A 27,997-nucleotide genomic window follows, 5' to 3' on the forward strand; every position below is an offset into this window, starting at 1 on the left:
ACTTCACAATGCATGTCTGTGTAGTGTCAGCAACACTCCCCTGCCCCAAACTAATCAAACTGTTACCTTTCTTTCCAGTTTGCCACCCAAACTTGAACAGGCCAGACGTGTTCACTGGGGACAAAGCTGAGGTAATAAATCCTAATAGAGTTTATGAGGGTCTAAATAAGAGTGCCTTTGTGTGTCTGAGTGTGTGTGTGCGTTTGTGTGTGTGAGATAGAGACCTGACCCAACATATTCACCACTCGCATAGCCAATACACACAAAGAGAGGCCATTTTATCTTCAGGCTGCTGATGTGATACTGTCTGGATAAGGGTGAAGCAAATGTGGGGAAGCCGCAAAGAACCAACTGCCAAACTTTCTTGGCCAAAGGATATTAGATATTTTCTGAATATGTATTGAAAGCTTCCAGCCTCTGAGGTCCAGATGAAGGCAGGGACAGGAAAGCAAAGCAGCTTGGGGCAGTTGGGGAGTGTGTCCTGAGAGCCTTGTGAGGCCTCTTTTGGTGTTGCAGAATTGTGCTCAATGCAACACCCTAAGGACGCAGAAAACTTGGACGCATCAAACGTTCTTATGCATCCTGCCAATTCATCTGGGTCAAAGGTCTTGGCATATTTCCTACACATCTTTCAGCCCAACACGCAGGTCGAATGCACATTTGAATTCAATCTAAATGGGTCAACATGCAGTATCTGACCTGGGTTCGTACCTCCTTTAAATCTGGGGTGTAACAATGTCCAACATTTAGGCAATGGGTTACCCAACTACTATAAAAACAGTGAGAGGAAGAGAAAGCAAGCATGTAAGTGGATGAGCAAGATAGAGAAACTAAACTGAAACCTAATTTTTAGTTTATTGAGTGTAATTCAGTGTTATTCCGTTGAATTCTGTGGTTCTGAAGTGATGTGTATGAAACTATAGTTGTAGACACAAGTCTCTGAATGATTTCATCCAGGGATAATTTTGTAGAGTTTGTCATAGACACATTTCCAGTATCGAAGAGCTATTTGAGGAACTTGAAATCAGCAATATATTGCTGTATATCAGCTATAAAAGTACATTCCTCAGCCAGAAAATCTGAACAGCTGAAAACACTCTCAGCTCTCATGATTAGCCTTAGCAGGCATGTTCTCCCATCACCCTCTTCTGCCTACCAGCACTGCACCCTCTCATTGCTTAACAAGAAAATCCTCCCCAATGTATTACCATACTGCCCTATCCCCCGCTCCCCCTACTACCCATACAGCGCTTGTCGCTGTCTCTTAGCAACAGAAAAATGTCTGTCTTTTGCTGTCCCCTGTTCTCTAACCCCCACCCCTCTGGCCAGCCTCTGAGGATAATCGATACTGATCATTGTAAGAGTGGTCCCAGATATCTCCTTCCTGTAAGGCCTCTCATTACCGGAAAACAACAAAACCCCCTGCTACTCCTAACCACTGTGGGAAGGAAGAGGGAGGTGAGGAAGAAAAGCTATCAGTAGGGAGAAGAGGGTTGGAGATATGGGGGGAAAGAAAACAAAATAAAGAACAAAACACGCCTACAGCAGCACACGGGACACAAGGACTTCATTCATCAAAGAGCAGCACACACAAGTCATTTTTATAACCCTGCTTGGCTATTTAAAGACGTGTTTACATTGTCAATATCTGGATTTATAGTCTGTATTAATACTAAGAAACTAAATGTGTATTTCCTATATACTGGAGACGGTAGGGCAATTAAAAAATACCACAGAGAAAGAAAAAAGAAAGAAAGAAAGAAACTCGTTTGCTGTGCAATCTGTTAAATCTGTTAATTACTTCAAAGGTTACTGCTTTTTTTACAGCCCCCTCCCATGTGCGTCTCCCTCCATTTCTTTCTCGGTGGGTGGCCTGGTGTAAGAGCTCACGGCAAGAGAGATTAGGCCATTTCATTGGCTGTGCTTGTAAAATCTTTCAAAATTCAAACAAGTGTTGCATATACTATATGCTGAACAAGTCGAAATACACAAACTGATTAGTCTGTGCAGAAGGACTGCAAACATGGAGATTTAGTCACGTTATGGATACTGTATATCCAGTGACATGACCGCATTTTAGGCCAGTTGGTTCCATTTTGCTGCATGAGTCACTGTGCCTGTCTGTCAGCCAGACAGAGGCAGCATGCCTCTGTCACTTCAAAAGGACAAGATGTGTGTTAACTATGTGTGTACTAAGTTACAGCAGCCAACATTTGCTTGCAAATACGTCAGGTGGGATCTAAAAGCAGTCTGTGGCAGGAAGAACTGCCTGATTGTGCGCCGGTGCCCTTTGTAAGTATCAGTGGCCAGAGCACATGGGGATCATCCAGGCAAGTGTGACTTCCTTAAGCTGCTAAGTCACGATTAACGCTCACGAGGAGAACAACCACCCTGCCTGGCGCGTGTGCCATCACACTCACAAATGCACTCTCACATGTGGAGTGTTGATATACAATCATATTTCCACATACAACTGAATTATTTGTGTGTATGTGTGCATGTAATAGATTAAGGCTATATATCATGACATGTACAGGAGTTAATTAACTCTTGTGGGCATTTCGGTGATAAAGTCATAAAACACATGCATGCTAAAAGGAAATATATGAGCGGGGGAAAATTAATTTTTGTTTGTTTGTCAAAACAGGAGCATGGTCATAGTCCTACCTTCTTTTCTGTCCCCACAATAAGTCCCCACGTTTCCTTCCTGGTAGATTTTATTTATTCACCAGCCAAAAAACAATAGTAATCTACTGAGTGGCTGGTACAACTTGAATATCCATTAACCATTTGACTGCTGGAAGAAAAAAGTTAATTTTGCACCCTGATATCAGAGTAGAGGGCAAGTGTTTTCGGTTTTGTGGTATCGCAGAACAATAGGGGGTTCACTCGTTGAACCTTATCACCTCTCACATGCACGCCTTCACTTCCAGTCACACTCATCGCATTTCTAAATCCTTCTTAAAGTACTGAGAAAATCCTTCAACACAGCGCATGGCTTCATCTTCATTAACCACAATCTCAAAATCAGCTCAATGCAGCATGCAAGGCAACTACAATGGATGAATTTTAGCACCATTTCTTAATTTTATTGTAGCATATGCGGCTGTCTGAACTGCCTGCATGACAGTTTGCACTCAGTTGAGTCTGACTTCATGATAAGTCTGGAAAGGCCAAGAGAAAGCTCATAGTAACAGAGCTGCACTTCAATATACACACGTGTACAGTAAGGGTGCGTGCATAGTATAGAGAAGTTTCTCATGTGACAGCCCTCTGTTGTCATCTGTCACTCTCGCCATGTAGTCTGCATTTGTCTTCACCACTAACAAGCCGGCTGACGACAATCATTCAATCCAAAGTACAACACTTACTCATCACCAATCTGAGTCCATCAGCATCACCGGTAATCAGGTTATAAATGATCAGTGCCCAGCTGCCCTCCACCAGAGCAGCAAGGGGGCAGTTAGTTGGTTATGATTGCAGAGACTGGCTGGATTCATTAGCTACAGTGATGAAATATTCATAAAAGGAACAAGTTACTTCCCAAGGAAACACTGGGCTTCGTCATTCAAAACTGCCTACATTATTAATTGGCACCTTTTTCAACACAAAAGGCCTTTACTTGTGCACATGAACACACACACACACACACACACACACACACACACACACACACACACACACACACACACACACACACACACACACACACACACACACACACACACACACACACACAAACACACACACACAGATGCACGTGCATGCCGCATAGCCTTAAATACATAAATAGAAGGACAAAGACATTAGCCACCAATCCGTTCCTGTTCCTCTGCCCCCAAACAGAATTTCCATTCAGTATTACAGACATTGCCATAAAGGGGCTGCGAACAGCCCGGTGAGCGGGTAGGACAATGATCGAATGACTGTGTAACCAAATCTGGTGTCTTATCAAAAGCCGGGAAATGGAAACAAATTGGGTTTTAAGAGCCTGTTGTTATTGCATTTCGCCCCTTCAAATATTTATCAAAGAGGCTCTCTGGACTGGGACAGGACACGGGAGCACACTAAACAAACGGGGGGCTGTTTGAATGATTCAGTCTGACCGAAACGCAGGTTCAAAGATTTAGCTACTTACAAAGGGATAACGATTTATCTTAATTAGATTCTCATCAACCCGCTCCGAGTGGCTATTCAGCACCATTTTGCCATGATGATGAATATCTTTGTGCCCACAAACACCAGCTGAATGAGACATTAAAGTGATTTATCCATAAAGGGGGATCTTAATCGAGCTCTCGATGCTCAGAGGATGCCTTTGTTGTGGTAAATAAAGAAAGAGATGGGGAGAGGCCCTGGGAGCAAAGAGGAAAGAAAGGTGAAGTCTGACAATGAAGTTCACAGCAGAGTGGTGCAAAGAGCAGACAAGTAGAAAAGCATCATAAACAATGGTTTGCAGTGGCTTGATGACACTCATTTAGGAGCAAATCCCTCTACTTCCACTGCCACCACCAGCACCCACCAGAAATAGATCAAAGACTCACTAGATCAGAGAGGGAATGATCCACTTAGCTGCCTCTTTGCCCCGTTTTCCTCTGTCATCTATTTTCCTCAGACGAGACACATGCTAGTTGTGTGTAGCTCTCAAACCTTTATGGCTCTGGTTCAACTAGTTAGGTGGTGAGAAAAGCTTATTTTAACTCAAGAGAATTTGTATATTTGAGAAGGCTGGACATAACAACATTAAAACTGCTAGGTACACTAATTGCGCAATTTAAATTTGTGTCATATTCACAAAACAATGTTCGCTGCTGTTTGGAAATGCTGCTGTTCGGTCAAAGAAAACAACAAAAGTACCAACATAAAAGACTTTTGGCAGGGTCTTGTAAAAATGTATATAGTATTTCAAATTACTTGTAATTAGACAGAAATAATGAATAGAAAACTGACAAAATATGCAATTAAATGTATAACCTTGAGTCCACAAATAACACTGTTCCTCCATTCCCTCTTTAAGCTTTATCTCTTTGCATCAGATGCTTCCCACTGTTAGTAGGCTAACAGTAGTTTAACTATAGAATACTTATATTAGCGATGGGAATCTCTACACTAGGGTTGCAGCAATATACCAATTTCAAGGTATAAGATATATAAATGAATTTACTGCCATTATCTCTGCACATATTCAGCTATCCTCACCAGAACTCTAGAAGTAGCCTAGCCTGGAACGAAAACTTGAGAATCATTAACGTCTGTTATGTTTCACTAGTCTGTTCTCACAAATGGTGACTGGCAATCATGATGTGGAGAATTGGGTTTTAAATTTCTGATTACTAACTTTTGTGCATCTAGACATGATTTTTGCAGTGTAACTAAGAATCAACTTTTTTCTCCCACCCCAAACTCATTCTCAAAACATCTCATCCATCATGTCTCTCACCCTCTTACTCAATACTCTCTCCATCACTGACTCCATGTTCAGTCAGTGATATTTTCTACTACCCCATTTCCATCACAAAGCCTCTTTCTTCTTTATAGTGATACCCTGCTGTTTTCCTTTAACCATCACAATCCCTCTCTTGCCATGTGCAAGCACACTATACAGTATGTCGCCATGTCCCCATTTTCCTTATGTTCATTCTCATTCTCACTCCCTCTTGGGAGAGCAAGCCGGTGGCGCTGGATGTTGCCTCTCACCCAGTCTGACCCTCAGAAGGATCCTGCTGCTGATTGGAGGCAGCTGGGTCCCTGTCTCTAAATCTCCTGCCACTACCCACCCCTCTCAGTCATGGTTATTCAGAGAGTCAGTCATAACACGAGGCTAAAGCTATCAGATGCACATTTCACAAGCAGACAGCATAGCACAGGGAGGTAAAATCTCGACTGTTGACCTGGAGGGCATGACACAAGAAAGGTCTGAAACATGCACAATTCAGGGTGGTTGTGATCTTACAAAGAGCAAACCTACTTCTTAAAAATCTAAATAACTCGTTCCAAAAATTTAAAAAGAAACCATCAAAAATAATCAGAATGTTCTTTCCTGTGCTGAAAAAATACAGAGGATGAAATTCTGTAAGAGAGGTTGATAATATAAGTGTTTCAGTTTTCTGAACTCTGCCCTACCACTGATCAAATCCAGACAGTACTCTGCTCCACTCAGATTGACCTCACTTTTTCTGGCAGGCGTGAGAATATTGCAACACATGCACAGCGTCAGGGAGCCTGTCCGTCTGTCTGTGCCACTTTGCTGTGCTAACTTCAGTTCAGTTCATCTGTCTGGTATTGACTGAGGCTGCCATCGTACTCTTGAACAATAACACCACTGCAAGCCAGTAAACCATGCAGAAAATAAGTCAGAGAGGCATGATTCATTCTTGAAAAATGCAAAAGTGGTTAAATGCAAAACAAAAGGGGTTGAAAGCCCAATAAGTGTAGCCTAAATAAAGAAAATCAGTAAAAGAACTTTACAAACAACACAGTGCCCACTAGATGACAGGCTAAGTGCCAGGCGAGTTTTAGACAAAATTTCAGGATCTGCTTGATAACTTATTCATAAAACATGAATCCAATTTGACAATGATGTGAAATTAATTGAACCATTCTTTAAGGACACGGGTGAGTTGAGATGGGTAGATAAACCCAGCTGCCAATAGTACAAACACATTTAAAGGGAGGAGAATCAGATCAAATGACACTGAACTGACTGGGACAAGCTGTGGCTGACTAATACAGGCAGACTGATTTTTGTCACAAACAAGATTTTTACACATTTAAAGTAAATATCCTGTGGATCAATTCATAGGCTGTCGTTTAGAAAACAAGAATGAATTTTTTTTTACAATTCACAACACCATAGGCCTTAAACAGATATGATATCGTAAGCGAGTGTGCAAGCGGCCTTGAGAGTTCATGTGATATAAATTTAGTGAACAGAGGATACACACAAGGCTTTGTGACATCCACATGCCAAGAATAAGTACAATAGCTACATACTGCCAATATGTTACAAGAAGTTAAGGAATGTGCATGTGTGGAATGTGTCCTCCAAGCGGACTCCAAAAAGCAGTATAAGCAGAGCTACTTCGCATCCACAGCTGTCAGTGTATGCGTCTGTTTGGAAAATTGATCAGTCCCAGTAATCATGAATCTAATCGCATTATTTTTTCAAAAATAATGGCAATATAATTATTTTGCCAAATTGCGTAGCCCTAATCAATATGTATCCTTTAATATATACAATCTAATACTAATTATGTCTTTGTCCTTACTAATGTCCTGTGTCCACATGCTTTTGTCTGCACTTATGCTGTTTTGTCTGTGCTTATGTGCTTTGTGCTTTTGTCTGTGTTCAAATGCTTACGTGTTTTAATGTGCTTATATGCTTATGGCTTTTATCAGTGCCTATATGCTACGGGAAAAATTGTTCTCATATGTGTTATGTTTTCATATGACAGCTTTCATGGTCTGGAATAGTGGTGATTATTTTACTTGTTTGTGCTTATGTGTTGTGTTTTTTTGTTTGATTTTTAATGCCATCAACCTGCCAGGGACAGCGGTTGAAAATTAGCCTGTATGGCTAAGTCTAGCACATTTACATGATAGACTTTGGTGCTCATGTTAATTAATGTGCATTGTCCCTTCTTTAACTAAACATTAAAAAGTACGTACAAATATCACAAATACATGTATATTCAACGGAGGCGAAACATCAGGGGAGAAGGGTCCCATTTAAATAAAGGAATTCTGATTCTGATTTCCACTGATTTATATCAGCAACCCATCATCTGATGAGGGAGGTCATCAAGTCTGCTATAGGAGTATCATGCAGACAGTGCAGCCCTGTCTTAGGCTACATAAGTTGACCACGAGTGTCTGTGTGTATAATGTGGAATATACAGTATGAGGACTCAATTACATATAACAAATAACTGTTTGTTCTTCCCTTCTCTGTTTCTGTGGCTGGTAATATGTAAAGTCAAGCTGATAACTGAAACAAAGGCAAACACGGTATTCAGCCATCCATCAATGTGGACAGTATACTTCTCTGCTATTTCCTTCCTGGATGAGTCCCATTTTGAAATCACTGTTTGCTTTTCTAAGAAGGATGTTGACACACTTTTTCCACAGAAAACCATAAGGCAAAGCTGTGAGGAATTCCAGAGTGTACCATGCTCTCCTGCATTTCAGTCATCTCCTACAGAGCTCTTATGTGGCTTGGGAAAGATCCACATAGCCTCCAGGTCTGGATACTAGTTGGGACATGGGATACTCAAGACAGCCCATTGTAAATGACCTGTTTGTTTCTAGTAACAGTGTAGAATGTGAACAATATGGCCAAATGCCCCCAACACAACTGTCACTTGTTCTTTCACTCTCTTCTGACCAAACATCCACGTTATGTTTAAAACATGAACTATTATCTAATGAAGTCCAGATTCCGGGAAAGCAGGAACTGAATCAAACATATTACCTAGCCCGGGTTCCCCTCCTCCACTCCACATTTTTCACTCTCACTCTAATCAGCCCATGGGCCATAAATGAGATTTATCACTGGCACCAATTGGGGAGGGGAGAAAAAAAGGGCTAGCAAAGAGAGCAGAGGGCATGAGCCACAGTTGAGACGTTGATCACAGCTGTTTGCGTTCACTCCACCAGTGACCGATTCAAAAAATAATACCCAAAAAGACAAAGTATGCTTTTTTTTTTTTGGGGGGGGGGTGATAATTATCTGAATGCATTAACAAAACCTCAAAATGATATTATGAGAATGGACATTTCAGAGGACATGTCTTTCCACTTTTCAAACATATCTGACCAACTTGCTAATCCTGCTTTTTGAACACACCCCCATGTCCTCTGTGTATCATCTTTACAGTTCCTGTAGGCTCTAAGCACAGTATCAACAGATCTGGTGTGTTGTGGCCCTCAGAGTCCCTGCAGGGCAGACAGGCATCAATTGTCTGACACAGTGGGAAATGAGAAAAGGGGGAGCTGTGCAGCCCAAACATGAAGCTAACAACCAAGTAAGAAGCAGTGAATTGTGGTTTTTGGCCTGTTTTTCTAATTGACAAACAGATAATTTAACAGCCAGACTGTGGGTAATAAAGCCTGAATTAGGAGAGACAGAAGGAAGCTGGCTGAAAGAAGGGATTTGAGAGCAGATGAAACCAAGGCCATTGACCATGTCACTGGGGTTAAGGGCACCGGTACTGGGCATGTCATTCACTTTATACAGCTACCAAACAGCACCCATCAACAAGGAGTGGATGACATAATTAGAAAAATAGCCAGCCACCATAGCAACCCACTATGTCAAGGCTTGCGTGTGAGGCCTGACTAGCTTTGGCTGCAGGCATCGGACACACTGGAAACTAAAGAGCGAAAATTGCAGGAAAGAAAAAGAACTAGAGGGGACAGCTTCATGAGAGCTATTTTCATTTCCTCCTGATCCCTCCTCCTGTTTTCTGAGTCACCCCAAATATCCCAGTGGGTTTGGTTCCTGTCACATATTAAACAATCATTCTAGGTCATATAATTATTTTTTATCTTAAAATATAGAAACTGTGACTGGTGTCAAGAAACGGCAGTCACATGTTTGTCTCTTACCACTTATTTAATGATGATCACATCATAGTGGTACAGTGGCATAGTGCAGGGTTCACTATTACATAGTTGGACCACTAATCTTTTTGCACGCATTTAATTCACGAGGTGATACACACACACACACACACACACACACAGCCCCAACACTGTAAAATTAAAGGAAAATATTTGGGGATACATACACGTATTACATATAATGCTCACCAAACGTACACCATACCCGATCAAAGTTTATAATTACTAAGAATGACTACAGCTACGACATTGTAATTACCCTTTCCCATCTCATTTAGGAATGTAACCATAATAGATGACACATAGATGCACAAACTGGGGCTACATCTCCGAAAAGCTTCGATGAAAACTATATTTATTCCCAACTTAACTCGCAGTGACCTGAGATCATACTGAAAGATATCATTCGCTTTCAGTTTTAGCTATCACTTTATCGCGTAATCATGTTTGTGCATTAAAATAAATAGCATATACGTGTTCAGTCGCGGAGTTTGTGTAACGTCTTCCTATATTCAATTAAGTAGTACGCCGAAATGAGGTTTTCTTCGAAGAAAGGTAAGGTACGGAGGCACAGTGGTCACCGCACAGCACAAAGGAAGGCAGCCAAAGCTATTACAGTGTTACTGCCGTTACTGTTAGCTTGCCGGACGACAGACGTTTTACATTTAACAAGCGCTAGCAAGAAAGCCGACGTCGACCACAAAGCATTTCTGATTTACCCACTCCAGTTTCTCGGTCAGTAATCACGACCGGCAAAATATAGCAAGATCCCACTTAAGATTGTTAAAACAAGGCATACTTCGCATAGCTAATTGTGCTAGCTCGGTTAGCATAGCCCCTGGTCGTTTTCTCACTTTGGGTATGTTCGATTTGTACGTCGCCTGCGTATGTTGACGGAATAAAGTAGCTGTGCAGTTCGCTGAAGAGAATCTTCGACCATTTTCTGACTCTATGACCAAAAGTTTTATTTGTTTGGAAAGCACACAAAGAGGCAGGTTACTCTTTCACGGGTAACGTTAGCATGGAAATGTTTGATGGGCCACATTACTTGCTGGTTAGCTGATATCAAAGGAATAGCTTATTACTAAGTAACTAGCTAGCTTTGTTAGCTGCTAGCCTTACTTGACGGTGGCGTAGTAATGCGGATACCCATAACAGCACGTCTGTTTTTGTTTGCTACGGCTAACATAACGTCCCTCGGCCTCAACTCGTTTAATGTTTACCGATAACGTCTCCTATGATAACGTTTAACTCAAGGCAGGCGCTTAAGAACCGGCGTAGCCCGTCGTAAAAAACGTGCGCGCCTAGGAGAGGCTGCCCTGAACGCATCTTGTTATAAGGCAACTGCCGATGTGTCGCTCGCCTTTTCACAATATCCTCGAAATACACTTACCGTGAACGCGTTTCTTATTCTCAATCCAAACCCCGCACAAACAGGCTGCCTTTGAACGAAGACTCGCGTCAAAGTAACAGATATGAGGAATTTTATCCAACTTATTCTTCTTCTAGTTGTTTTCTCCACTTCCTGATTGAGACGGTGCCATTTTGAATAGCGAAAAAATATTTCCGCCGCTGTCGTCACGCGCAGTGCCGCTTGGTGATCGCGAGCAGAGAAAACAGCCCGGACATAAATAGACCGTCACAGTGATGCGTGGCCCACCTGAACCAGCGCTGCAGGTTAGAATAGATACATGATGATGATGATGATGATGATGATGGTGGCAGATGAGACACAAAATCAACACTTTACAGCTGAGTCACTGGCATTAATGTCAACATGAAATATTAATAACCAGACAATAACAATGTGCTTAGAAAAAAACACTTGGTCAGGTGTTTTGTAATCTGCCTGGAAAAGTTTAGATTTACTATTTGACATTTTTATCAGTTGACATTTTATATCCAAAAAGACAAACATGTTGATTTAACTCTTAAGACTTTATTAGGTGTATTGTTATTTGCCTGGAAAAGTTTAGATTTACTATTTGACATTTTTATCTGTTGACAGTTTTTATCCAAAAAGACAAAAATATTCATTTAACTCTATTTACAAATCATAATAGGCAAATACAGCCTGTAATACAAACACAAATTGCTCAAGGAAGGAGGTCTATAAATAAATGTTTCTTTTACTAATATATTAATATATTTGTACTTCTTTATAGAGCACCGAAGGCAGCAACACACAGGTCAAATTGGCGAGTTAAGTTGAAAGTCTTTTAAAATTTTTTTTTAGTTGTAAATTGCTTAAGATAAACGTTTTGTTCAGAAGATGTGGTGTAATTATAATTCAACTTTCCAAAAATAACCTATCGTCAGATTCACGGACAACTAAAACCTTAATTTTCATTAAAGAGGCACTATGTGGTTTTGGAGAATCAAACTCAGGATTTTAATATTTACAATATGAATGAAGTAATTATACAAACTCAGAAATACTAATCTTTCCATGACCGATTAAACAAGCTGTTCTCCGGGGAAAATAAGGTCACCAGAACACTGTTTAAAGCTAGAAAGTTGGCAGGGTCCGCCAAATATAAACAAAGTAAAACAGTATGAAACTGTGTTTGTCCTTTAAGGTCAGTTTGTTTATTCAGTTTATTCAGTCAAGAGAGTTTGTTTAGGCATTAAAGTCAGTCAATCAGTCAATGAAGATCTGTCTTTTCTGATTCAAATTTCAACCTAAAAACAACATAGCGCACCTTCAATAAATTAGTCTATAATTTCTTTCAGTGTTCACTGTTGGACTTGCAAGGTTTTGTCATTGTTTTCTCTTTCACTGTAAAAGGCCACAAGCCTAAATTTAGCCTAAATACTTTTAATACCACTGCTGCTGCTGCTGCTGCTGCTACTACTACTACTACTACTAGTATTACCACCCACACTGATAACCATGATAATAATCAATAAGGCTAATGAACAGTTCATGTAGAGAAGTTCTCACTGGCTAAACTCAGAGATGACCGAGAAGAAAAAGCTGCACATCTGCAGAAAATAAAGAAATCTAATAAAAGCAGTTTTAGAGTGTGTGATTCTCTGTGCAGCTGAAACCGAATACGTTTCTTACATGTTATTTCTTTCATACACCTGGACTACTTCACTTCCTCGCAGACAGTTATTGCATCAAAGAGTATTTCATTTTCCATACTAAATGGAGTACATGTTCATCCTCTCCTGCGGGTCGTTGTCTCATTTTGGCATCCATCTGTCCATTTCACGTTATTGAACGACGGAGCTGGAAGAGCTCCAGTTGTTTCCAGCAAACGCACACTGCCACTGCTTTCCTGGTATAACAGTCCCCCCCTTTTCCCAACAAAGGAGGGTGGTGGGAAGCCAAGGGGCGGTGTGTGTGTATGTGTGTACGGCGTCGATATATGTGTGTATGTTTGTGCACAAATTCAAGGTACTGTTCGTGAAAGATACTGGCAGGGTTGTGCTCTGTCTTCCCCGTCTGATAATGTTGTATTGTCGTCTGTCTGCAAGGTGCTGGGTGATGATACAGCATGTAAAAACAGTATAAATGCATCCTGGCACATTTTAGTCACACCTTTATAATGCATGTCAGCTCATCAATGAGGACAATATCAGGTCAAATTGATCTTCAGTAGCTTGTTCCAACACAATAATAAGCAGGTACCTGTGATGTACCAGGTCCTAACACAATTGATAATATTTTAAATAAAAAGTATATCAGATGTTATATTTCAAAACTGTAATTCTGCACCTTTTTTCCTTAGTAAGGAGTCTGCTCCTCTAGTTTGAATTTGGCGCGCCCTGCTGGACTCATACGGCAAACACTTGGTTTAGAGTGACCTGGATCTGGAAGTCACGGCTGTATGAGCAAAGAAATTGAACAATATAAGTAGTATGCTGTAATTCCAGGGGCTGAGCAAAAATACATGAAGCACAGCCTTTTCAATGGGGATTTGTCTCCATTGAGCAATTTTGAACACGATTGAGAAAGCACTACAGAACTGTTTCCCACTTCCTTCTAGTGTCTTGATTCATGTGCAGTAATTGTGTTGCTGACAGAACTGCAGGGATGTTACAAGTCGTCTTTTTGCCTATTCAGCCGCTGTCCGCTGTGACTCTTAAGCAAGTGAGTGCTGTAAATAGTCCAGTACATGCACTGTCAGTTCAGAGGACAGGCTAAAAGGCATGTCAGAGACTTCCTTTGGAGAGGCAGCAAAAAAGTGTTTGTTACAAAACTCAAGTGGGTGTTCACTTTCAATCATGGGATATTTAACCCACCTGCATTTGCTGACCTTTTGGACCAGTTGAAATGTGTTTTGATAGATGGACATTTTCATATACTTTAGGCCAGAAATGTGACCCAAGTCATTTGGTCCAAGTGTCAAGCGAGTCCCTAGTCATTATTCCTTGGGCATGTCAAGTCAAATCAAGTTGCAGGTTCTGTCAAGTCGAGTCCCAAGTTGAGTCACTTTTTGCGGCAAGGATGGCACAACCTTACCTGCAGTATATTGTCTTTGTTGGGCAATTTATCTAACCAGTTATCACATCATGACAATTAATTGAATTGAATTGAATTATTGATATTCAGTTAAATAAATGTAACCAAACCAAAAACAAATAACGTCACAAAAGCTTATTTATTTCTTAATTACTTCCTCTCTTTTTAAACAGTCAGTTAAATTGTCAATACTGACAGCCGGACTAACAATTTGAACACAGACGAGTCATGCCAGTCATCATGTCTCAGGTCAAGTCAGGTCGCAAGTCCTTAAATTCCAAATCATCAATCTCAAGTCATTCATTTTCTGTCAAGTCAAGTTGTAGTCATCAAAATAGTGACTCGAGTCGACTCCAGTCCAAGTCACAATAACGTGAGTCCACTTCTCTGCTTTCTGCCAGCAAGGGTCCATACATTTTGATAAGTAAGTTTTCATGTTAGTAATAAATAATTAGAGGGAGACAGAAATAAAAAAAAAGCTTCCAAAAACAGTTTTCAATTCACTTTTGGTGCTTGACAAAAAAAAGCAACCAATACAAAGTATATATAAAGATAATATAATACTTTCACATCTGTTCAATGTTTGTTCAACGTTGTCAGTATTAGTGAGTATACCATCGACAGCACACAATGAACACATTTCATAAAACACAACATTAAGTCCTCTGTTACACAGGAGTAGTAGTATAATGTGAACGTGTATTGCTCTATAAAGAGGAATGTAGGCCCATTCTCTAATACGACTTATGTAAATCTCTGACGAATCCAAATTGCGTAACTTTTCCCCCAAAAGCTCCTTTGTCTCCACTTCATTATTTTCCAAGTAAAGGCCATGGGTGCCTCAGGCCAGCTGTAATTTGATTAATCCACCGAAAGGGTAGCCAGACGGTAAGAGCCTGCTCCGCTTCTTTTCCCACTCTATTCAAAATTGCAGATTTTAATTCATGACTTTGATATGATTTTATTTTACTGAAAAGATTTATTGCTTTTCCCCGAGTTCTTTAAGATATATCAATGTCTTGATATTATTTTAAATGTTGATTTGATCAAATATTAGTGCTGCTTGTTGACTTATGTTGCTATTATATTGCATTTTCAGCAGTGGTGTAGATTCTACTGGGAGGAAGGCTGAGCAGCTTTTGAAAAGATGGAGACTTTAGTCTTTTTATTTTCATTTTCTGCCCTTGGTATTCTTTATGCCATGAACACCATTCCTGAGCTTCAAGAGTAAGTCATAAAATTTACTGATTTATTATCTATTGTATCTTGCATACAGTTGATATACCGTGTAAGTCCACACTTTTCTGTTTTAGGGGAAAAGCTGCAATTATTGCTCATGAATTGTGCTAATAACTTTTATACAACAATATTATACAACCACAATTATTAACTATAGTGTTTTTTATTCATGTATTAAAGTATTATAATTATAATAGAGTTAGGAGAATATAAAGGTATAATATAGCTGGTATTTATAACAGAAAATATACTTTACCACCACTAGAGTACACTGTAAGCTTAAAACTCTGGCTACATTTTGGTTTGTATTAGATGATGACAACCTCATAAATCCTTGACCATGTGCACTAGTAATTCCATGATTTCACAATGTATTTGCCAATTGTGTCTTTTTTTGCACAAACACTTTAAATAATTAAACCTGACATTTCTTGGAGGGGCAAGAGAATGAATGAGGGAGCAAACAGGAGGCACTGTGAGCAGAATTTGTGGAGATAATCTGTTATGATGATGAAGATAATTAGTTTTCTGAGCTGTAAGGGATCATTTTCTTATTCAAGGCTAATCTGTTTTGCCCGTTGCCATTATATTGTCTACAATTATATTTATATCGTCTACAATTGATGAGTGCATACTGCAACACTACGGGCTGAATAAATAGAGCTAGTGGTAAAATGTTCCACTCCTCCTTCACACTCTTTAACCACAAGATATTTCTCATTTCCGACAGACTTTTATTCTCCTCCTGTGTGAATATCTCTGCTGGCTCTTTTTTTTTTTTTCCGAGTGTGTGGACATTGACAATCAATATAGACTGCACAGAAGAGTTTGATAAATTGCTCTTGACATACAATATGCCTCGCACTCTCCCACTCTGCAAACAAACAGTATTGTGTGCATAAATCTTCCTGTACTGTTGAATTGGAGAGGTAGCAAGGGAGCTTCCCTTTTGCTCTCACAGCATTTGTTTTCCTTTCTGTGAGCACACATTGTGAGTTTTCCAAGGATGTAATGTTGTTTACTAGGAGATACCTCGCGCACATTAATCTTTTCCAGTGCGAGGCATCGGTACCTTTGACCAGCAAACATGGAGGGCAGCGCTGAACTAACATGGCCTTAGCTTGCTGCTTCCCACACCGTGGCCTATGATTGATTACGCCTTTGTAAAGCTGTGCTTTTAAGCCACTGGTAGACATGCCACCACAGCAGTGCGAGAGGTGGGATACTGCAGATCTGAAGTTTAACAAAGGAAAGTTGTTCTAATGGACTTATAAAAGTATACGCTATGGCTTAATACATCATTCAAATTGTGTCTGAAAAAAACTGGACAACTTGATCAGACTATCAAACATTTTTTCAAGAATATTGCAAGCCATCCAATATATATATAACACAATCAAAAAAAGGAGTAATCTTATTTTGAAAAGAAAGTTTAGTGCAGTGCAAGAGTTTTACAAGATCAATAACAGCAATACAGAGTCAGACTTTTGATGTCAGGCCTGAAAGTGAGCAGTATACTTTTAAAAGCCTGCATATTAGCCTCCTGCAGATGCCCCGCTGTGTTGTCCAAAATATCAGTTTTTTGTCACCTTTGAACATGGCTGGAAATTGTCCTGAAATCTTCTTGCAAATGTTGAAACTCAGTCTTGAACATTGGTCACTGGCTTGACAACCCTGTCAACACCATCCCCCCTACCTCTCAACAGGAAAGTCAGCTCATATACTGTACATGTGACACATTGTAGAAATGTCAGTATGGTACTATGACAAATACAAATTTAAATATATCTGTGGTTCTCAGAAACGTTAACTGCCAACATTTTATCCCAGCGACTGGATATCAAGGAGTAAAATTCACTGTGACCCTGAATTCTCACCAGGAATCTCCAGGCACACACCAGCAGAGCCTTTTCTCTCTCTGGCTACAGTACATCTATCACACAGACTTCCCCTCACACTTATTCGGCCCTGTGTTAACTGTAGTACGCTGTGTGATTATCATTCTCGCCGACTCCCCATTCATCATCATTTACTAATTTAGCACTGCGGAAAAGACTGGCACTACTTCCACGGTAGAAACTAATTAGTAATGAGAGTGAAGCAGAAAATCAGAGGGAGGTGTCTAAAAGAGCTGTGTCAGCAGTGAGACTGTGTTAAAAAACAATCTGTTGATATTTCATTAGATAACAGTTTGATTTCTCTCCTCTCACAGGCCGTATGTAATCTTGGAGATCGGCGTTGCTGTGTTGGTGGTGGTGTTTCTGTTCTACTTCCTCATCACTCGTAGCAACCCACCTAAAGACGTCTTATTCTTTGGTAATGTGCATTTCCCAACTTACTCGCAATGTTTTTCAATACAGAGGTTAATAACCACTATGCATTGTGTTGCAGCTGATTCCTTACAAAAGGGTTTCCAGAACTCTCGCTTGCAACACACTGCGTGCGAGTGACAACATGAATTGTGTTGAATGTGATTTCACCTGATATGTTTCGAAAGCAGCTTAGACTGATCAGGCTCAGAGTGAAGCTTAGCCAGACTTTTCTAAGGCATGACTGACCCAAACCCTCTGCAAGCTAAGGACCTTCACAGCACTAGTACTTACTCAACCTTTTAACCTTTCTAGACTAGACGTGAGTCCTTTAATTGACCTTGAAGCTAAATCACTCCACAGTTACTGCTCCTGTATAATACCATTCATACTCCCATTACTAACTCAAACACCCTAAGCACTTTTGTATTCAGTGAGAGTGCACCTTTCAAACACCTTTAATTAAACCTTTCTGCATTCATTTGCATCATATTGTTCCTCACTGCTGGTCAAATGTGTTTGGTCAAATTCCATTTCTAGCCAAGGGTTTCCCTGCAAACACATCCCTGCAGCTAATGCCAGGGGCTATGCTAGGGGGACAGAAACCAGGTGATATGTGGGTTGTCAGCGCCCAAGGCAGTGCCACGGTTGTGTAGGCAAACCACAACAATGAGAGCGACGCTTTGGAAGGCTCTTCTCAATGATGGAAAGTCGTAATCCCCCTGCTATCTCACCTGTTAGATGCCAGAGATAAAAAAAAAACCTGCTTGTCCTGAGGATTACAAAGACACGGGTACACAGGAGAGACAAAATGTGCGTGTGGATATGTGCATCCGTGTTCAGAGAGTGTGTAAAGGACAGATAGGAAGGATGCGATACAGCGGTTTGTAAGCCGCCGTATCTGCAGAGAGATGCCCGTGTCACAACACATAGTGATTCACTTTATAATGACATTCGGTAGAGTCCAGACAGTAAATCATTGTAATTGCTTTTACAGCTGTACCCTATGAACTGATTCCAACTGCAAATCCCTGATGCAGACGTACGCTTTGTCCAACATTTGTGCGTGGATGGATGCTTCTTTTTCTCTGTTTCTGTTCATCCCAATTCTGTTAGATAATATTCACATATACCATCATATCTGTGGAGTCAGTGTATGCATATTAGATGTCCCCAAACACTCATATCTCCCCAACTGGTGTGTGCAATTGTCACCACAGAGAAAAGGTCCATTGCCTCATATTGTTTACCCCACATGCTGAGTCTGCTATGGATTCATCAGCCCAGGCAACATTTTTCCACTCATTAGCAGTCAAATGGGCATGTTATCCACTATAATATCCTCTAGCAGTTTATCATAGACAGACTTACCCTGTGTGTGCCCGAGCTAGTTGTTATACTCCACAATTATATTGTGATGGTAAATTTCATGCTGCACTGCACGCTGACGATGGCTCGTTATGGTCCGAGTTACCCGATTTCCTGCTGAAAGTCTCCAACTAGCTGTAGCCAGTGTTTCAATAAGCTGACGTGTTTTGTGGTCCATTTAATGAGATTATAGCCATCAAAAAAGTCCGCCAGTGGCCTTTGAGATGCACAACACTACCCTCTTGGCCCCAACAATAACCCTCTTGTCAAAAATCATGCCAGTCAGATGAAAAGGCAGTGGTGTGCGCACACTTGTCTTATAGTGATTAATTTACTATCATTTTACAACACAAGGCTTTATGAAGTCAATAATTTGTAGTCCCATTATGCTTCTTCTAAAACAGAAATTATATGGATGGATTAATAATTTAAAAGCCATAAAATACACAACTATTTTTTTTATATTTGAGTGCAAAGGATGAGTTAAGAAGTCTCACTGCCAGGGGAACAAAGCTGCCCTGTAGTCTGGTGGTGCAGCTCCAGTCTCTTGCCAGACAGCAGCAGAGTGGGTGTTGTTTTTCCAGTTTCCTGTGGGCTCTATGCAGACATCTCACTTTACCGATGTCACTGATGCTCAGTAGATGGGTAACAATGATATTCTGGGTGGTTTGAATCACCCACTGTAGAGCTTTCCTGTCCTGGGCCGTGCACAAACCATGCCTGTTTGTGGTGTTTCGAGTCAAGTTGCGTTCTCTTGTTCCTCTGTAAATGTTGCCAAAAGGCACAGGAATTTTGCCTCCTTAAGTTTCCTTAAGGAGGAAATATATCCATTTTTGAGCTTTCTATAAGAGTTTAGATGAGTGATTACCATGACAGGTTCTTTATGTTAATTCCCAGGAACATAAACTGCACCACCTCAGCTCCACATACATTTTCAGCCCCCGAAACATCTTTCAAAAAGCCCACAGGGCGTAGAGCCTTTGATTAAACAGGGCTCGCGAATATTTTGGTTGCGCATGCGCCCCGACTAAACCTTTTCATTGGTCGCACCGGTGCACCTAACACATATCACATTTTCTTGTTGTGTTTCTACCTTTATTTCTATTAACAATGCATAATGTGTTAAGAAATGAAATTAAGTATTATTGTGTGTACCTGTGTGCTGATATACCTAAATGAAAAAGTAAAGTGCACTAAAGAGCCTTTTAGTCTGGAGTCTATAACAGTCTATAATGGGTTAGGGTTAGGGTAATGCTACTCCTTCGTTCGTGTATCTCCACACTTAAAATTCTCACTCATTCTCACTCATGGACATGGACATTGCAGCTTTGCTGATCTCTTAACCTGAGGATAAATGTAGGCTGTTCACCATGGACTCAATATAAACGTGCCTCCAGCCTACCTCACTGCTCCAGACTTCATTTTCTCCCCACGTTGTCCCATAAATCAATGACTGGCAGGTTGAAGGAAAATATATTGAACTCCCAAAAAATGAGTGAAAAAGCTGGAAAAAGACAGAAAGTTAGAGAGACGTGTAGGAGACATGAGGATCTGTGCTTGTAAGCACTGTATGCATTAAGAAAAAAGCAGATTGGGAAATTACATGAAACTTTCCAAATCACAATGGCTTCTAGATGATGTTTGTTTAAAGCTGCTGAATATGTCAAAGTTTCCTGAGTCCTGCAAGTACCCCAAACACACTTTTTCTCATGTCCAGTATCAGGTAGATGTTTTTATGTCCCTCCTCTGATTCTTGCCTTTGCAGTTTTTGCTGAATTTTCCTTCACTTGTATCATTGACCTCACGAGTGCCTTGGAGTATGACGGCATTATTTCCGGCTTTATGGAGTTCTACCAAAAGACAGTAGGTTTATTATTCTCACATCTAAAATGCTGATGATAAACCTGGTGTACAAAGACAACAATATATCTGTGCCTTAATTTTAAACACTTTTGAAAGATTATACAGGCAACAGTGGAGACGGTGAAACAAACACTAAATCAGCACACTGTGTGTATTGTGTGTGTTTCAGGGAGAGCCCTATCTGGGGACAGCCTATGCCATCATGATGTGTTACTGGGATGGAATAGCCCACTTTATCATGTACCTGGTGATGATCAGCAGGATAACGGACAGGTGGGTGATGGAAAAGTCAGTTCGAGTCACGTCAAGCTCATTTATCTTGCGCTCCATCGCAAAAATGCTATTGCAAAATCTATAGTACCCTATCCAACAGAGCAAACAATGACTTAGAAGAGTGTAGAAGCTGCATGCACTGTATTCAAGTCGGTATGTAGTTTTACAGCACTCAGTAGGCTTCAGACCTGCTGTTTTTCACATTTGATTTTCCTTAAGAAGCAGTAAATGCAGCCGAGTGAATTGTACGTTTCACCGCTGAGATTCACAGGGTGCATTTATCTCATAAAATTCACACGATGGCCTTAATAAAATCTTATTTTTAGAAAACAGTGCGGGCCCTCTAGAGTGAGAAGATCATAAAGTGCAGTCAGTGAGTTCAAGAGTTCAGAGGGAGCGCTGCCTTAGGGCAGGTGCTATCATGGAAATGAAATCCTCTTTTTGAACAATCTCAGATTTTTACCACTGGGAGAAATTGTGCTGGGCTTTGTATTGCACAGAATTTGTATGATAGATGTGTAAGTTATACGATAATAAAGTACGTGACTGACAAACATTTGGCTTATCAAACTTGGTTTACTCCTCTCTTTTACCTCCTGTCTCTACAATTGTATAATGACGCTTGTTTTGTGGTTTCTCTCTCAGGAAAGCCTACCGTACCCTGGGCTTGTTCTGGGCTGGCTCTTTGTGTGCCAACATGAGCGTGTTCATTGCCGGGATAGTGGCAGGTGAGCCGCATCTTCTATTCCCCCTCTACCAGTCCCGCGATGACAAGCTTTAATCAAGTGAACATCTGCACTGCCGTGTACCATCAGTGTCACAGTTCAGCCTGCCAACAAAATACACACAAGCCCCATGCCTCGCCTGCCGTCACAGCCCACAGAACAAAGCAGAACGCAGACTTAAAGCATCTGTTGTTGGCATTTCAAACTGCATACATAAGTGTCAGAAGATCAAACTCGTCTACAGGCAACGTGTTGTTCTCTCTGCTGTATTATCATAGACTCACTGTACTGAATGCCTTTGCCTGAAGTGCCCTGCGGAGGTTTTATTTGGAAGCTTAATTACCAGTTTACATTGAGATGTTTCGAGGTTGTAGGAACTGATAAAAGTATCTTTCTTTTCTTTATGACAGGTAAATATGGATCAGAGATCCGTCCAGCCTTCTGGCTCAACTTCCTCTTCCTTTTGATGCCTGTGTGGGGAGCTGTCACATTATTCACAAAGCCCAAGGACAGACCACTGATCGGTGGATACAATGTAAGCCTGACGCCTGAATGGTCAGACCTTGCAATGAATTTGGAAAGCTTTAGAAAATTAATGTTTGCTCAACATATTTAATCAAAGTATAATGCACTGCGGTACAATTCAATTAAATCTAGACCATGAAAGATGACAAAGGGCAGCCAATCCGGTGGTGTCACCGTCAATGGAAGGAATTGTGGTGTACTCACCTGAATCAGGAGGATCATTTGTTTGTTAGAAAGTACATCCACAATATTTTGCCAAATTTCACTATAGCATGTTCGCCACCTCCTTTTCATATCACATTATCTAGAGTCCAGAGTCAATCTTAGCCTGTAACATACAGTAGCTGACTCTCAAGCAGTATCTGAATGGGCGGCTGTAACGTCCTTAGCCTTGGGAGACTGGTCTCAATTTAGTGTCAACCCACCATAGTCTTGATTCAAAAGCTAGCTTAGTCTCAGGCCTCTAGATCCGTTTACTCCTAGGGTAACATCTGTGTCTGGGTTAGGGTTAGGGTTTGGTCTGGAATATGCCTCGAGTGCCTTGAAAAGTGTTGACTTTTGCTACATATTTCAGACAGGAGGATTTCCTGTGTACCCAAGAAGTTCGCATTAAACAAATAAGCTAACTGAATGATGGATTTAATACAACTCTATTTATACTTTTTCCAATGTGAAAAGTCCGATGGCACTTTGAGCTAAGATGTGTAGCGTGCATGTTGTGTGCATGCATGTAACATATAAAGTACCTGCTTAACAAGTGGTTCATATGTCGCATTAAGCAGAAAAAGAGCCAGATATTTCCTTCAGGAGTTGGTGAAGGTCAAAACGTATTTGAGAGAAGAATGAATATTGGACTTAGTGGACCTAACATGACACACAACTGCTTTCCCTTTTCTCCTGAATGTAAATACGCACAAGGTCACCATATTAACTTACATAGTTGGTTACATATTGCCTTCTGTTCCCCTAAGTGTCCAAAAAAATCAGTGAAGAGAAGCAAAGAGTTTCTGGGAAGGTCTTAGTAAAGCAAGAAAACCTGACCTTGACTGAACAGTTGTATCCTGTACGTCATGTTGACATCTCCCCACAGGCCCAGCATGCCCAGAGCATGAAGCTGATCTGGCGCCCCTTGGATCTGATCCTGGTGCTGCTCTTGTTAGCTGCCATGGCCTTCACCATCCTCAGAGGCTTGGTGAGTGTGCAACACATCCGTGCTAAGTACAGAGTTTAGGGCCAGGCTGTGATGGTAGTTTTAAAAGTCATGTAGCCTGCGATCTTGCTCATGCAGAGTAATTCATCCAGGGAGTGTTAAGGATTTAACAGTAGCCTACGTATTATTTTGCTTTAACGAACAAATGCATTCGTTTAATTGAGCCACATGGGAAGGCTGTGTATTAATGCTCTACAAAGGATCGGGCAATGATATATGAACTGTGTATTCCAGCATAATTACTATGCTAGATATTTCAGATTTGAACAAAGATATATTATTAAATGAAAGATAACAGTCCGGCATTTGGGAAACACTCTTATTTGCTTCCTTGCCAAGAGTTAGATTAGAAAATATATACTACTGTTATGTCTGTGTGGTAAAACAAGATACCTCCACCAGCTTGTTAGCTTAGTCCAGCTTAGCAAAAAGGCTGGATACAGGGAGGAACAACAAGAAGTGCTGTGTTCAAACGTGAAAAAATGGCGACCAGCACTTCTGAAGCTCACCATTTAAGTCGTATGTCTTGTTTCTTCAATCTTTGAAGTGTAAGTGAAATCGCCAGTGTCTTACTACACAATTAATATACATGTTTTCCATAAATTGATCGATCTACAAGTTGTAAACTTCTGTAGTCTCGTGTTAACCACAGACCTTATTTCAGGCATTTAACCAAAAACCTCTTCATAAAACCCATTGACTTTGAGACGAGGGAAGCGGAAGTGCAAAAATGCTAACTGATTTCCAGGTTTGAGGACTAATTCCTGCGGCACACTATTGCATTATTTTGTAAGGTGTTGCTGTTATTTTGTCCACCCCATGTAGGTGGCTCTGGACTCTCCACTAGAAGCCTGTTCCGTCTACCTGAAGCACTATGAGCCCTACCTGAAGGATCCTGTGGGCTACCCCAGAGTCATGGTGAGTGCTCTTTCAGCCTGTGTGTCTGTTGCTGCAGCAGCACCTGAACGCTACTCTCCAGCCTGCTTTTAATAACCAGTCACATAATGGACCTCTGCTTTCATGGATATCACTTTGAGTGTGCTGGAAGCTTGCCCTTATCGCCTTCACTCTTTTAGCTCGCAGCTGATTACAGAGCCATTTTTCATCATTACAGCAACAATGAGCGAGGGTTGAGAGGCCGGCGTATCTTTGTCTCTCACTTTAATTTGTGTAAGATGGATAACAGATTATTACTGTGACTGGCACTGGGTCTGCTCTCCTTTTATTTTCTCCCGTTGACCCTGCGCAGCTGCGGGTTTTGTTGTGTTTTGTTCAGCGTACACAGCTTTGTCAATAGGTTATCCAAAGACCTTGTCGGGGCTGCAGTCCAGGCACAATTGCGAGTCATTGATCAGACAGACAAACCGCATGCTGAGAACTTGATAAGCTAATCCCTCGCCCAAAGCCCCCCATCAGCATCTCACTGGGTGGGAGATGGGGTGTGCGCAGCATGTGAAAGCATGTCTTGGTTAGTGTCCTTTGCAAGTCTGTGTTTGTGTTGCAGTGGCTCATGGGTGTTTGTGTGTATGCGTGGGTGTGAAGAAATGAAATGAGTTTTTCGGGTTTTTCTGTTTTTTTTGCACAGGGTGACACTGTTTCTGCACTGACTGACCTCTTTATTCATTGATGATGATGAACGATATGTGACAGATTACCGTGGCAGCACTAAAAAGACATTTCGACAAAAGACTGAAGGGCATATATGATTGGCTTTCAGGCCCTGGGCTGAACTCATTAGAATTCATCTAGACCTCAGAGCAAGAATGAAAAGAAACCGTTCAGTGGTATAATTTGAGGGTTTTATAAAGTGGGAAACTGGCTTCATGCGCCAAATATTTTCAGTTGAAGGTCAAGACAGTGCCTGTAGTGACCCTCGTGTGGAAGTAGTCGTTTGTGCTGAGGGTGCAAATTTGAGCAAAACACTCCAGCGCTGCACTCAAGAACAATTTAGAGACATTGAGACTTTATTTGGGAATTTCCATTTTGTGAAAGCTCGTTTTACTTCTTCGCATTTCAGAGGAGAACGTAGAGCTGCAACAAATAATTGATTAGTCATCAATTATTGATTAAAGCAACATAATGTAGAAATTGGCATTTTGTGCGATTTGGCGCCCCCCACAGTTTCTGAGTGCAACACCGCTGTCATAAATACAAAACCCAGATCTGTAACAATTTGTCAGACGTAATGTAGGTGCTGCCGACAGACAAAACTCATTACTTCATAACAATGTTATGTGTTGAAAACTTGAATTGTAAAGTAAACATGTATGTAACCCTTTCATACCTTATACTATTTATACTCTACTTTGTTTATCGGACTAGAGCCCGACCGATACTTGATTTTGGGGCAGATGCCGATACCGAGTAGAAATGTCCAATATGTAATAGGTGGTTATCAAACTGAGGCAGGATATTTTACAGTTTAACAATTAAATGTGTTGTAAAATGACACCAGTCCACTGAAACAGTAAATTACCGTCATATTGCCATCTTATAATCTCGGAAAAAAAGGTTTCATTTCGATGCTTATCGGACAACATGTGCGCAGATACCGATGCATCTGTGATAGGCCAATATTGGCCTTTAATATCAGCCAGCCGATATATCGATCAGGCTCTATTTAAGACTGTAATTTCTTGTCACACTGCACAATAAAATGTTTACATTCAGCATGAAATTAGATAAAGGGGATGAAATGATTTACTGTTTTCTGGATGTAGTTGGACTCAGGAACACCGGGAGCATCAAAATAATACATTACAAATACTCTTAACTTAACTTAACTTTAACTCTTAACTTTTACTTTTGGTTTCTGTCTATATTGTCCTTGAAAACTTTACTGAACTACTTTACTTTTCCTTGACTTTTTCTGCAATTTCTAAGAATTTCTCCAAAATACTAGTGCAACTTTTATGCAGCACTTTATTCTGAGGGTGTTTCTATTTCTGCATTCAAAGCAGCCCTCTTGTGTATTCAGTGTGAGTAGGTGAAGTGCAGTGTAGGCCAGAGGACAATGAGGATGTACTGTATTAATCGTCTGCTGGAGTGTTGGTCAGGGCCCAACATCAACACCGACTGACAGTGATAGAGGGGAGAGTCTTTCTGCACTGTGTTCTGGATCCATAATCCATATTCACTGGAGTATACTCTATAATATACACCTACAACTCACCTACACTATATAGCTATGGACCACAGAATTTGTGTATGTCAACAAAATTTTGAGTGAAAACTGCTCATCAAGTCATCATTTCAGACTAATCTGCTGGTGCATTTGCTTTTTATAGATGCTGCACTTGTTCTTCTATGGATTACCTCTGCTGGGTGCATTTGTTTACGGGCTCCTCAAGCCCGGGTGCACGTGGATGTCAGACTGGACCTTGTTCTTCGCCGGAGCCGTGATCCAGGTAACACCATGAAGACAAAACATCAATAAGAGAAACTGGCTCTGAATACACAGTTTGGGATACAGGTGTTGCATACTAAAGTGGGCTGCACTGACAGTTTATTGTGCTGCCTCTGATTAATTAAAGTTTTCATCAGCAGTTTAGGTTCAGTACAAAGAAGGTCTGACACGTGTCACTGCAATTAAACTCCTTGTAGCGAGCTCTTACCCTGCTAATAATTACCTGGACCGCATTTATCCTTTGAAGCATTTTGTCTGTAATAAACAAACTCGTGGTGCTTTCTCCCATACTAATGTGACAGAAAAATCGTGACCATGACTCATGAGGAAGCACTTGATTAAAGCCTCCTTTTACTCTCTGTTCTCTAAACAGCCAGCTTCTTTAGTCTGTGCATCTCCTGTGCAGTCGTTTGTATATTTTAAGTAGACTAATGACTGTAGAAGACTCAAGGTTACTCATTCCCTTTAAGGGGTTGTGGACAGAAAAAGCCTTCAAATGACTTGCCATCAGTGTAGAACAACACATAACAGTCTAACTTGTGTCTCCTTCCAGTGTCAGTGGGCACACATCGGAGGCTCCCTCCACTCTCGTACCACGGCTCCGTTCCGTATCCCAAACGATGCTTTCTGGTGTGTGCTGACAGCTAACCTGCTTTACGCAGCCACTCCGGTCCTGGTGGCCCTGCGGGTTCAAAGTAACCCCTATTTCTTCCTGAAGATCAACCCCTTTCCGGGGCAGACAGGTCTGCCGAACAGCGAGGAGAAAGATACCAAGTACAAAGACAAATAGTAACTCAATCTTGTGTGACCTTTGTAGTTAATTGCTTATCTGTTGATTCATGAAGAGCTGTTTTATTTCAAATGCCATATTTCTAAATGCCATAATGCAAGATTTTGCTCAGAACATTTGGATTCAGTGGTTATTTAAATGTTTGCTTCCAACGCTTTAATTCATTTTGTCATGAATAAACTGTGAAAGAGCTGTTT

General features: G+C 40.9%; 2 protein-coding genes across 2 annotated transcripts in view; one reads left to right on the forward strand and one right to left on the reverse strand.

Moving 5' to 3' along the window:
• The window catches only part of sbno2b (strawberry notch homolog 2b), a 60,807-nt gene extending 49,674 nt beyond the window's left edge, over positions 1 to 11,133 (reverse strand). Inside the window, exon 1 of the mRNA XM_073475976.1 lies at positions 11,015 to 11,133. The gene's annotated coding sequence lies outside the window, so the exon portion shown is untranslated. The remainder of the gene's footprint in view (positions 1 to 11,014) is intronic.
• Positions 11,134 to 15,239: 4,106 nt separating this feature from the next.
• tm6sf2b (transmembrane 6 superfamily member 2b) lies at positions 15,240 to 27,992 on the forward strand. The gene is made up of 10 exons (XM_073477064.1): positions 15,240 to 15,319; positions 17,544 to 17,647; positions 20,774 to 20,871; positions 21,041 to 21,144; positions 21,790 to 21,872; positions 22,280 to 22,404; positions 23,485 to 23,586; positions 24,430 to 24,522; positions 26,892 to 27,011; positions 27,564 to 27,992. The coding sequence occupies exons 1-10, from the start codon at positions 15,240 to 15,242 to the stop codon at positions 27,798 to 27,800; spliced, it is 1,146 nt and encodes a 381-aa protein (XP_073333165.1). The 3' UTR covers positions 27,801 to 27,992.
• Positions 27,993 to 27,997: the final 5 nt, after the last annotated feature.

This window comes from Pagrus major, chromosome 11, assembly GCF_040436345.1.
Source record: "Pagrus major chromosome 11, Pma_NU_1.0".
NCBI classification, from domain to species: Eukaryota; Metazoa; Chordata; class Actinopteri; order Spariformes; family Sparidae; genus Pagrus; species Pagrus major.